This window comes from Odontomachus brunneus, unplaced genomic scaffold (genome assembly GCF_010583005.1).
Source record: "Odontomachus brunneus isolate Ranch 3 - 2012 unplaced genomic scaffold, Obru_v1 Obru_scaffold_021, whole genome shotgun sequence".
In the NCBI taxonomy this organism is placed as follows: domain Eukaryota; kingdom Metazoa; phylum Arthropoda; class Insecta; order Hymenoptera; family Formicidae; genus Odontomachus; species Odontomachus brunneus.
The window spans coordinates 2,435,201-2,447,369 of record NW_022639471.1 but is presented as its reverse complement, the minus strand read 5'-3'; the positions used below and the strand labels follow the sequence as shown (position 1 = coordinate 2,447,369).

At 38.7% G+C, this 12,169-nt stretch overlaps 2 protein-coding genes across 6 annotated transcripts in view; one reads left to right on the top strand and one right to left on the bottom strand.

Annotated features, from left to right (window-relative positions):
• Positions 1–12,169, top strand: part of LOC116842094 — a 422,139-nt gene that overhangs the window by 392,174 nt on the left and 17,796 nt on the right. For all 3 annotated transcript variants that reach the window (XM_032810806.1, XM_032810807.1, XM_032810805.1), the window contains exons 12-13: positions 2,112–2,230; positions 9,207–9,385. In XM_032810806.1, the coding sequence (XP_032666697.1) occupies positions 2,112–2,230; positions 9,207–9,385 (298 nt within the window). The remainder of the gene's footprint in view (positions 1–2,111; positions 2,231–9,206; positions 9,386–12,169) is intronic.
• LOC116842095 overlaps positions 1–12,169 on the bottom strand; it is a 332,290-nt gene that overhangs the window by 319,368 nt on the left and 753 nt on the right. For 2 of the 3 annotated variants that reach the window (XR_004377673.1, XM_032810811.1), the window contains exon 4: positions 11,970–12,001. Coding sequence is in view for 1 of the 3 variants with exons in the window: in XM_032810811.1 (XP_032666702.1) it covers positions 11,970–12,001 (32 nt within the window). In the remaining 2 variants the exon portion in view is untranslated. Of the gene's footprint in view, positions 1–10,681; positions 10,958–11,969; positions 12,002–12,169 lie in introns of all 3 variants that reach the window. The other variant, XR_004377674.1, reaches the window with a different exon arrangement.

The following is a 12,169-nucleotide window of genomic DNA, read 5'->3' as shown; positions in this document are numbered from 1 at the left end:
TGTGTGTGTGTGTGTGTGTGTGTGTGTGTGTGTGTGTGTGTGTAGAATACCGATACATAAATATACGTTTAAATATACAAAGAGAACGATTTGGTTGAATAAAAAATTTAACGCTTTAAACACTTCTTTGGAATAGCCCAAACGAATTTTTTGATTGATCGAACGAAATTTTGATTGAAGCAATAAAAATATTTATTTGCGGCTTAGTTCCAAAGAAATATTTTTGTTGTGTCAACCGAATAATTGTTCGGACTATTCCAAAGAAACATTTATTTGATTCAATAAATCGTTCTCTTTGTGTAGTTTGATTTCTTTTTTAATTCAAATATTGTCGATGAAAATATGATGAACATTATTGTGAAGAAATATTTACTGTAAAATTTTTCAAGAATGAAAAGAGAAACCTCTTTGCATAATCGATAGATGTCACTTCAGAATGAAATCAATTTCTTCTGTCTTGAAAAAAGTTCGTCCTAAAGAAGCTAACAGTATAAACAGAACAGCGATTTAAGAATGCCACGGGACAATTTAGTCACGATTCGCAATCTCGGTAGACCTGCGCGAGAAGAGGTGTCAAACGTCACCAAGTTATAGCAGCGGATGCCACGCGCGTCGTTCGTCACGAATGGAAAAGTCGCGCTGTGTTAGAAAGTCGACGATGTAACTCCCGCGCTCATTCGAGCGACAAAGGGCGATCCACTCGTGGCGCCGCGAGTGAGACGACGAGGGCGGCCCGATTTATCTTGCAAAACTAACTCATAGGCAATTCTCTCGCGCGGACTATCGGGGGCGGCTCCCAAGACGTCCATTTACAACTTTGCCCGGGGAAAATAGAGTCTTACGTGCAAGATTTACATCCTGCTTTGTCCCGGCGCGCTGCCGCTTGTGTAACTTGCGGAAGCACCCTTTCGCGGCGGTGCTCGCGCGTTACCCCCGCGCGCATAATGGCCGTGAATTAATAATTCGCGTCGAAGTTCCCCGCATGCCCCAAATGTCCCATGTGAAAAGTGTCACGGGATCGTGCACGGGGATTGTGTGTACACGTAATGTGAGCGAGAATCGAATCGATCATTATTCATAGTGTGACTCGGGCGAACGTGAGTAATATCGGCTTTGTTCCGTTGGGTACAATGAGGCAAAACTGTTCAGTCATCTTAACTCTTGGCCCACAACATACATTTCGGCAAAGGATGGATTTTTACGAGATGAAATTGACGCGAGAGACCGCTGTTTCTTACATTTGTTAGCACGCGTTCGATGCACGCGGAGAAGCTTGTAGTTAAAATTACTGTAGAATTTTGTGACTGAGGAATAGGTGGACATTTTGCAGTAATTCATCGTACTTTCACTTCACATGTCCTTTTTTTTGGAAACACTTAAATATGCTGTTAAAAGGTTTGCTATGTCCCTAGCGAAATTTATTGCGTACCTTAGCAAGACAAATTTCACTGGCAGTTTATTCCTGTACTATTGGAAACTTCAGAAAAATTAATCGTGACAAATGTATTAATTTACGTAAGAAGAGAGTTGCCAAAATTGTACCGATGTTCTAAATCGTACTCTCATCAATTTCTTTATTATTATCAAATAAACGACATCTAATGGCAAAAATGAAAAATAAGTGAATAATGAGAAATGTAAACAAAAAATGTTCAGACTATATATCTTATTTTATGCCATCAACATTCAAATAAATCAAGTATAATTGATTGATAAGGTGTACGAACTAGGAAATACCGATACTATTTCGGCAACTCTCTCCTCTGTCTCAATTGATCACAAATTTTACCGGTTTGTACCGATTTACTGAACTGAACGTTTCCAAGCTACACCCCCGAAAGAGACGGCTTGAAAGCAGTGAAAGCATAACATTCGAGCACACCTGGCAACGAGAGGTGGAGATTAAAGCATCTCCCACCCCGTTCATCAGCCACGTCCGCGTCGTCGCTACTTACGACGCACTTGGCGGCCGCCGTTCGATTTATATCCGCTTCCGGCCCGGAACGGCTCTCTCACGCTGAGAGAGCGTGGGAAAGCCGCCCCTCGCACACCGGATCACCGGCACTCACGACGTTCGCGTAAATGACGTTCCCTGTTCGCGTTTCTTCCAGGTACGCCGAGCCGAAGCGCTACTCGTCCAACGGCCGGGACATGACGGTGGTTTTAAGACGCGCCTCCAACAGTCCCACCGACGAGGAATATATGGAGGTCTCGTACTACTTCCACGACGGTAAGTCGTCGTCTTGCTCATAAAAAGAGCGTCATCAACTTCGCCATCGTCGTCATCAACTTCCTCGTCGTCGACGGGCGGTCTGGTCGCGAAAAGCGCGCCGTAGTTATCGCGCGCGAACTTGAACGGAAATAAGAGGTTGTGCACCAGAAATTGGATTATGAGGCGTATCCGCCGCCGTGGCCGCACAATCAAGCCCGCGCGTAAGCGCCGCGAAATCGCAAAAAGCTCGTGAACTTTTTCGCGCGGTACTCTATCGCCGGTATAGTTTGCTTTTTGTTCGTCGTCGTCGCGAGTTACGAGCGCAATCGCGTTCTTTACGCGCTTCCGAGAAGCTTCTTCATTTTATACCCCCGGGCGGAGCCTTAAAAAAGATCGCGCAATGTGATTTACGTATAATTCCGTATTTTTCTGTCTTCCCGAAAGCACCGGAAATCCTTCGAATAGTAAAAAGAAAATTGTATACAGCGGGCAATCGAATGCTTGATTCTCTTTACAGTGATATGGCACGTTTCTCTGTTCAAATGTTATAATAATGTACGTCCGTCTTTGATAATTGCTACACGGTATAGTCGGTTGCAAGTTGGTTTGCACACTTTTTATCGAATGAAATTGCAACACTTGAAATTGTCAGAATCGAAAGCCACTGCTGGCATGCGTACACAGCAAAGTTGTAAAAATGTCAATAAAGTTTTGCTCAATTTGATAATTGATTTAAAGAAATATGTTTTAATTCAACTGATTGACGATTGATTCGAGCAAAATTAATTAATGAATATTTAATTCATGATTTCAACGAATTCAATTAAAGATCATTCAATTGACAACTGATATAAACGAAGGAAATCAAAGATTGTTCAATTAACAAATTCAGTTTAGCAAATCTAATTAAGGGACGTTTAGTTGACGGTTGAACTTAACAAATTTAATTAAAAATCGTCCAATTGACGATTCATATAACCAATTAATTCAACAAACTTCTAGAAATAAGACTCAAATAGTGTCCAACTAAATTCAATTAATTAAATCCATGAGTATTCGATTACTCAAGATTACAATTGACTATAGTTATGTAAAAATAATCCAACCCACACGAAGTATGTTTCGAGAAAAACGAAGATGAAAATTTGATACATGATTTAAAAAGTATAAATCGCATTGATCTTTTTGCTATCGTTCAAGACGTCAAGCATAATCATTGATAAATTTAACCCGTAGAAAAATAAATAAAAAAGACGCAACTAGTAAAAAGTGGCGTAGTTAAGAAAAAAATAAAAATTGTTTAATTAATTTTAGATGCCTATAAGATCTTTTTTGTTTGAAGTAGAAAGACGTGTAAAGAACGACTACCATTGATAACAAAAATTCAAAAATCAATTTTGTGAGTTGGATCGTAGAGTTATGGCTAATTGGTTTTGTAGATAATATTCATACCCGGAATATCATGGCACTGTGAAAGATGCTGATGACCGAGAGCTAAGTACACGGAAAAAACTTCAGTTCGGATAACTGAATGGGAAGCAGAGAAAAAACTCGCTGACGAGAAATGATATCTCTGTTGCTGTAACCGAGAACACTCGTCTGAACATTCAGCTGCATTAAAACTCGGTTGAGCTAACTGAGAGCAATTGGCTGAGCAGAAATCTTCTACAGAAATCTTTCTATTCCTACAATCGTGCTCTTCATTCAGTCCTCGAGTAACAGAAAATTCAGTTATACTAAGTTGTTTTTTCCGTGTAGAAACCGCGTTGAGGGAAGTACTGATGGTATCAGTCGTCGCAAAACAATCACCGATTGAATTTGCTCATATCGATCATCAATTAAACAAAATTTAATAAAATTTACTAAGTTTAATTATTGATACAAACAATCTTTAATTCCTCTCGCTCATATCAATTGAACGGTTTTCGATTGAATTTCTTGAAAAAAAATCAATTGTCAATTAAACAATCTCTAATTAAAAATATAATCAATTATTCGTAATTCTGATACACAGTAAAATTGGTTATGACAGGAACCGAAGTGACAGGCAGAATGTGACATTCGTAAAATGTGAATTCAAAAGAAAGAATTGATTTGAAATTAAGAGAATGAAATTATGAGAAATATTTTGAAAGAATCGGCAATCCGTAAAAATTTCATTGCTATTTTGTTTTGCTTAGTGACTAAGTAAATATATGACTGAGAAAGTAAGACAAGATGGCGGCAAATAAATTTTTTAGTTGTATAATTATCAAACATTTGATTGATCCAATTTTAACTAAATTTTGATTTCATCAACTAAATCCTTTTTTCAGTATACACGTCTCTTTGCAAAGCGCGCGCAAAGAACGAGGATCTCTGTCGATTGTCACGCGTCACGATAAGCATAGTGTCAGTATCATTTTCATAATCGCGCAGCGCAATTTGCGCCCAGCTCGGCTACACTCCGATCGGTCGGATTGGCGTTTTTGCACGCAGCTTTTCGAGCGGTCGACTGCGGTGCGACCGAACCGCTAATTACGAGTAACTAATTACCGTAAATACGCCTCAGCATATCGATGTCAAAGCCTCGGTCCCCCTTAATCGGATAAACATAGGCACGTCCGAACTGGTAATCCTGAAATTCGCTTGGCACTCGGCCGAGGATTCCGGTTGGCTGCCGGAGGACACATTCGCGATATCGACGCATCGCCGCAAAAACACAGCGGTCGCGTTTAATCCCGTTTCAAAGATTAGATTTAACCTCGATTAAGTAGCTACCTTTCTTGGCCGGGCAATTCTGGAGATTAAAATGGGACCCCGGCTACATTACGCTCGCATTGGGTTACTCGTAATTGTTCGCGACCGGATAATCTCTCGCAACTGTCACGGCCGTTTTGCTGCGCAAAATTGGACTATCACAAATGAGAAGCTCGATATCGCGCGCAACAGCGCCCAAATTTTCCAAATTGAGAGACATCAGTATTTCTACACTTTAAGAAAGAAAATCTTCTTCTTCTATGTTTACGAGACTGGAGCTACAGCTCCTTTGCCCAAAGCAAATGTCTAACAAAATAAGAAATATTTATTTGACGGATATTAATAACGGATATTTACTTTTGTACTGATACACTGAAAAAAGGATTTAATGAACAAAATCAAAATTTGGTTAAAATAGAATCAGTCAAATATTTGATGATTACACAACCAAAAAATTTAATTGAGGCTATTTTGCCTTACTTTCTCAATAATATATTTACTTAGTCACTAAGCAAAGCAAAATAGCGGCAATTAAATTTTTTGGTTGTGTGTAATCACCAAACATTTGATTGATACTATTTTAATTAAATTTTTATTTCGTTTATCAAATCCTTTTTTTCAGTGTACACACATTTTTGCATTGAAAATAAATCTACTTTAAATGAGAAAATATATTGGCAAAGTCACAACTATTACCAACTTAAATAACTTCGAAGCAAGAAAAAATCACAAAGATGATCTTCAAACTTTTGAAGCTGTTCTACTTAGAAAAAACAGCTTTTTATAGTTACGCTATTTTTCTGGGAGTTACAGCTTTGGAGACCATAAAATCGCCATTGTTTTTGCCTCGAAGATATTCAGTAGTTACTGATTCACTTCGTATATTTTCTTAAAATTATTGTTCTTCATGATGATAATTATTTATTCTGATAAATGAAAAAATCTGGATTTAAGTAGATATGTTATCAATATCCACTGATACGAATAGATATTCTCTATTTACTTCTCAAATATTTTGTTCTCAATGTAGCCATTTTCAGCGCAAATTGCGTTGAAAATAACTACATTGCGAATATTTGTAAGATAACCGATTTGGCGTTACGGTTCCGCCTAAAGGATTTATTATATGCTGAAACGAGTACAGCCGATCTGTCGTCTTTCGACATGGATTTGCATCCTGTCAAAATCCGGGAATTAATACCGACAGTGCGCGTTTGCTGGGCGATCTAATAGCGCGGGAAATAAAATTTTAGTGGACGAAAACAAAAACAGGGGCGTGCAATAATTGAATTTTGATATCGACGAGACTTTTTAAACGTCGGTCGAATTTTACGGCGCATCATATCGACATCACATCCCCGCTCGGGGGCGGGCATTTTTTTACGTTGCCTATGAAACGGCAACCGTGCGGCAACAGCTACGTAGCAGCGCGGAGTGCGTGCACCGATCGTACAGACGAACGATACGCGGATTCAATCACGAGCAATTATTAAAAAATAGAAAAAGGCGTAAATGACGAGAGTCGCTGGCCGCGTTCGTGCGTTGCGCGCGACACGACAAACTGCCGACGTCGATTGGACGATGATTGACGAATGACCGGTGTGTCGGCAATCGGCGTTATTACGTTTACACGTGTAACACGTGTTACGCGCGGGCGTGCTTCCGGACACACGTCTTCGTGTGTCGCGCGACGATCCATGGATGTAGGAATATCTGGACGGAGCGTATTTCCGCAGGGTTGAAGCTTAATCCTTTGAGCCGTAGAGGAACGCTAGCATCTGTCTTTTCTTCATTTTTAAGTGACTTTAACTAACTTATCAGTGGACATCGATCACATTATTACTCTCATAAGAAACCAAAAATAAGTAAACAATAATTTTTCTCAAGTTTTTTCTATAAGCCCTGTTTTTTTATAGTAAACTATTGAAATACTAATAATATATTTGTTGCAAGTTTTTTACCAAAGACGCAAGTATCTCCTTTTTTTCATATTTCGAGAAAGTGTCCGAAAGTTATTTCCGGATAATGGCAAAGCGAGATTGTCAATTTTGAAAACTTATGGCCGCCATATTGGACTTGCCACATTTCGAATTTTAACTTTTTTATCTCAAATTCGTAGTCAACGACCCCGAAATCGTACGTATCCCAAATATGAAGAAACTTCACTAAAAAATAAAATGTATGGCTCAAAGGATTAAAGAGAAAAAGGATTGTAATGGATATGATTAATAAAATGGCGGCTTATTTTTTCGTTTCGCAAAACAATCAAGCATATTGTAGCAAATGGAACATTTTATCGCGGACAACACGATTTTTGTTTATAGATTACGTAATCTCGAGACGCAACAATGCCCAAGTTAAAATCGTGCGGGACTGCGCACGACGTGAAAATATATTTGAGTCTACATATATTGTTGACATATATATGCTAATTTTGATCAATCAGGATAGCAGCGACAGAGATATCTGCTCAGCCCTGAAGCTTCAAATCCCACAGGAGTGTCCACAGGAGTACCTGGTGCTCCGTCCAGATACTCCTGTGCCCATGTAATGATCAATAAGGCGGTTTACCGGTCAGCTAGTTCGGGTTGTCCTAAATAACAATGTCGTATTTAAACGATATAAATAAAACGCGAGTTGGTTCAAATCAACTTTGTTCGGTCTTTTATACCGCGTCCGTGACGGCGCGTTATCTCTGCACAAAGCTCGTCTCTATTACCGTCGCGTGCGCGGGTGTGTGTGGTTTCTTCCTCTTTTTTTATTTTTTATACAGCACCTCGGTGACCATTGAATACGGAGATCGAACGTTTTCGGTCTCTCGGAATTCCCGAGCCTACCTTATCTCGCGCTCAAGTACGATCCGCTGGAACATAAAACTTTATGCGACCCGGGGAGACCGATTTCCTACGACGGGAAGGGTCGAATTCGGCCGGGCCGACCTCGAGCCGCGGCGAATAATCATGTGAAATAGCCGTGTAAGAAACGGAATGAGGAAATTCTGTCTCGCGCCGAGCGGGCTTCGGCGCAATAAAAGTGCCCGTAGGCGCTGATCCGTCTATAACTCGCGAAAATATATATGTATCTCGTTGCGAGAGAGAGAAAGAAAGACTCTGTCTCTCGTAGAAAAATTATGCCAAAAGATACGGCGCGTTACGAGCTTCATGAAAATTTCGGCATGCGAAAGTCATGGCAATAAAATAAAAGTATCTTTAGGGTCGTCTGTTAATAGTCGTTACTTGGGAGTTGTCTCACGTGAAATTCTCAGATATAAATTTTGAGTTAGATTTTCGACTGTTTCATTTGAATTATACAGAACGCGACATTATATTATACGCGACATCACATTTGTAATCGCGATTCAGCTGAAAAATTCACATCTAAATTCAAGTCTGAATATCTTACCTGAGATAAGTTTCAAGTAACGATTATTAATACGGATCTCAAATCTTGTATTTAGAATTTAGAGTTTTTTAGTTGAAGTATATGATACATACGTGACATTAAATTTAATTCAACGGAAAACCTTCTATCTCTCACATCTAACTCTAAACTCAAATGTATCTCAATTAAGAAATTTCAAATAACACGACTATTAATACGATTCTTAGATTTATTAATTATTAATAGTCGTTAGTTAAAACTTGTCTCAGGTGAGCGTTTTTCAGTTGAATCACGATTACGAATATGTCACACATATCACCTAATTCAACTGGAAAATTTATATTTAAATCTGAATAAAAATCTGAGTAACTCACATCACAGACAAGTTTCAGATGACAACTATTAATGCGGGCGTAAATAGCTTACTAAAAACTAGTTTCAAGTAATACTTAACTATTAATTAAGGCTTAAATGCTCGAGAAAGCGTTGATAAATTCTCGACGATTCCCTTTGTCAAAGATCTTCAAGTAAACATAGATAATAGTAACTTGCATATTGCTGCGCGATTTTTCATATTCCCTCCCTTAATACCCTCCCGACTTATTAACTTCATGATTTGATTACGCAGCGTATCGTAATAAATAATAAAATGTCAAGAAACTTACATGGCGCTGTATAGCGGCCCATCATAATAAATTATAAAATGTTGAGAAACCTATAAGGCGCTATTTAGCGGCCCGTCACAATAAATAATAAGATGTCAAGAAATCTATATGGCGCTGTTTAGCGGCCTATTCGATTACTGTTGTAAGGTGCAAATTGCGAGACTACACTTGCCTCGACACCTTCATAAACAACGCATTTTCGTCTGCAGAACGCGAGGGTGGCACTCAGCAACCGGCCAGTGTGTGCGACGTCGAATATTACGGACTTACGTCACCGGTGGAGGGTTCGGTAGTGCATCCGGAACCGCACCGATTATTCGCCATGGAAGGTCCGGTGAAGTGCAGGCAGCACTTTATACCGGCGCCCAACCAGTCGGTGGTCATTACAGTGAGTTCCCGACAAAATGTTTAATCTCTGCCGTGCATTTAATCGGTCGCGCGGATTGAACCCGTGAATTTGCTCTCCGGGTTAGGGACGCGCGCGCTGCCCCGGATAAAAACTTTTGCATTAGTGAGTCACCCGGCTAAAGAAGGGAACGTCATCAGAGCGAGGATTTTATTCCGTCTTTCGTTTGAAAACTAAAACTTTTAATCCACCTTCTCGCCGCGCGAGTACAAAAAGCCTTTCCCGTCCCTTCGTCTTTCCCCTTTCTTTTAATCCACGTTTAAATAATATTCCGCGGAATCAGACGAAGGCGAAGCAACGGTCCGACGAAGCGAGTTTCAGCAACTCCCGAAAACGATTAAATGCAACGATTGAATTCCTCGCGGAAGCATACCAACTGTAATCCTGTGCTGAGCGATACCCGTCGCATTCGCGTTACGAATTCACTGTGCAAGAGCAGGGGGGAGTCGCGCGACTTTAATCCCTCGCGCTGCTCTCACATAAATTGTCCTCGCGATAATATATGCAGTGTCTCTCAAGACTGCCGCGTGATCCCGAGTCGAAATTTTGCTTCTACGTTGATGTTGCGAATTCTTCAAATATTAAATAATTCGGTAACAATTGTTTGACAAATAAAATAGATTGTTCTTTCTTATAATGCCTTTTCTCCGCGAGGTTGGAAATTTCACTAGGACTTGATGAGATTCAAAGGGATGAAACGGAAGGAGTTGCAAAGGCAAAGATAGCAGTTGTGTGCCCGGAGAAGCATCAAGAGAGATTTAAACTTCACTACAGTACAATAACAAGGCTAAGCAGAAGTGAAAAGGAGACGTTAGCAGACTCAAGATAGAATTTGCAGACCAAAGAACGTTATTAGAGAGGCGCACTACTATTTACAAGCATTTGCAACACTTATAGTAGATTTCAAATTTCGACTCAGGATACTTTGACAGTGCATTCTGATGCTTGATGGAGTTGAAAGCTCGAAAGAATATCGAAATCGCAGCAGTTTCCAAATTAGAAGAAATTCAAGTTAAAGTTTATAATGTCACGCGCGTGTGTTGTGCCTTGCAAATCGCTCGTGAACAACTGGTAATAAAAATCGCAAAATTAAAGTTCTTTACTTCTTATTCGTCTAGTCAGAATACAGAATAATATTATTCTACTCCAATCAAGCCGCAAAATGCGCCATCAAAAGCAGCGTGTAATTGCCTTTGCTTCTTTCGTCAAAAGTCAATGCGATTTACGTGCATTGCATAATAATGTGACGCTTTGTGAGCGTTCAAATGGAGCGCTCACCATTTCATAGAAATTCGATGATGTCCAGCCAGGTCCACTGACAAAATCCACCGTTTGTTTCAGCATCCAGCCTTCTCAGCATTACTGGGCGTCCCACGTTGATTGCATTTTACTCAATTCTTAACACTCGCGATTGCAATTGTTTTAACTTTACGATCTCACGAACGTTTAGCGAATTTACTATTCGATTTCAAACCCCGGGATTTTCATAAAATATCAGCGAATCTTGAATCGTGTGTGAAACGCGAAGATCGCGGCACTATCCTCTGAAAAAATCTAGAGAAAAAATTTATCGACAAATGTGATTGTCGACAAACGGAATTTTCGTTCCTCGAGATTTCTGATTTTTCAAATAAATGATAAATATGTTTATTTAATCCAATGATAGTTTTATCGAATATATTCGCGACGACGAATTACGAAATTTCAATGTTACTTAACAATTTTACGAAATTTCTGCGCTTTGAAAAAGTTCACAAATTATGTATGAAAAATGTCGTAAATCGAAAATCACGGCACGATTTTTTTAACAAAAGAAAATGAAAAAATATTTCATTTTACGGAGAATTATAATTGTTGACAAAAGAGAAATTTCCGTTACATGAGATTTCTGATTTCGTATAATAAAAAAAATAAATATTGTACAATAAGTGAATATATTGAATTTCCAAAATATATTCGCGACAGAAAATTACTATGTCACTTCAACACACATGTGTTGCGCGGCGCGGGTCGCGTGTAAACAATTGTTAATGAAAACCGTGATATATTAAACTCCACGAACAGGGTACACGCGAATTTCGCGGGTGTGTGGTGACGCAATTTCAATGCGTATCATATACACCGCCCAAAGCAATTAGGGAATTATAAGTGAACAATTGGATAACACATATGTTTAAATAAAAAATAATAAAAGAGATAAAAAGTTATAAACTTAAAATGATAAAATGATAAAAACTTATAAATATCAAGATATTAAAATATTAGGATATTCAAATATTATATAATGCTTGTATCTTAAATATTGAAATATACGCATAAAAGATAAATATTCAAAGCTTCAAACACATATTAAAGACAATAAACATAGTTAAGAAATGATTCCCTGATTGTGCTGAGCAGTGTTTCGTTCAAACAATACAAAATAAACATAAAAAAGTCCCAACATGCAAGATATATATAGGAAAAGTAAATCACATTGACTTTCACGAGATTTTGTAAAGATCTACCACTTAAAAAATGTCTAACCATCACCTTTCAATTATTATTTCTTTTCTTTGTGACTCACATGGACGCAGGCCCGGCCACGTTTAGCTCATTCTGTAACAAAAAATGTAAACATCATTTGTTAAAACGTAGCTCGACAAAATATATGAAATATGTATTTAGACTTTGATCATAATTTGATTTTAATTCCTACGAATATATTTTCCACGATTTCAACTCGCTTGATTATATTTCAATTTTCAATCTCACACAGAGTCAAAC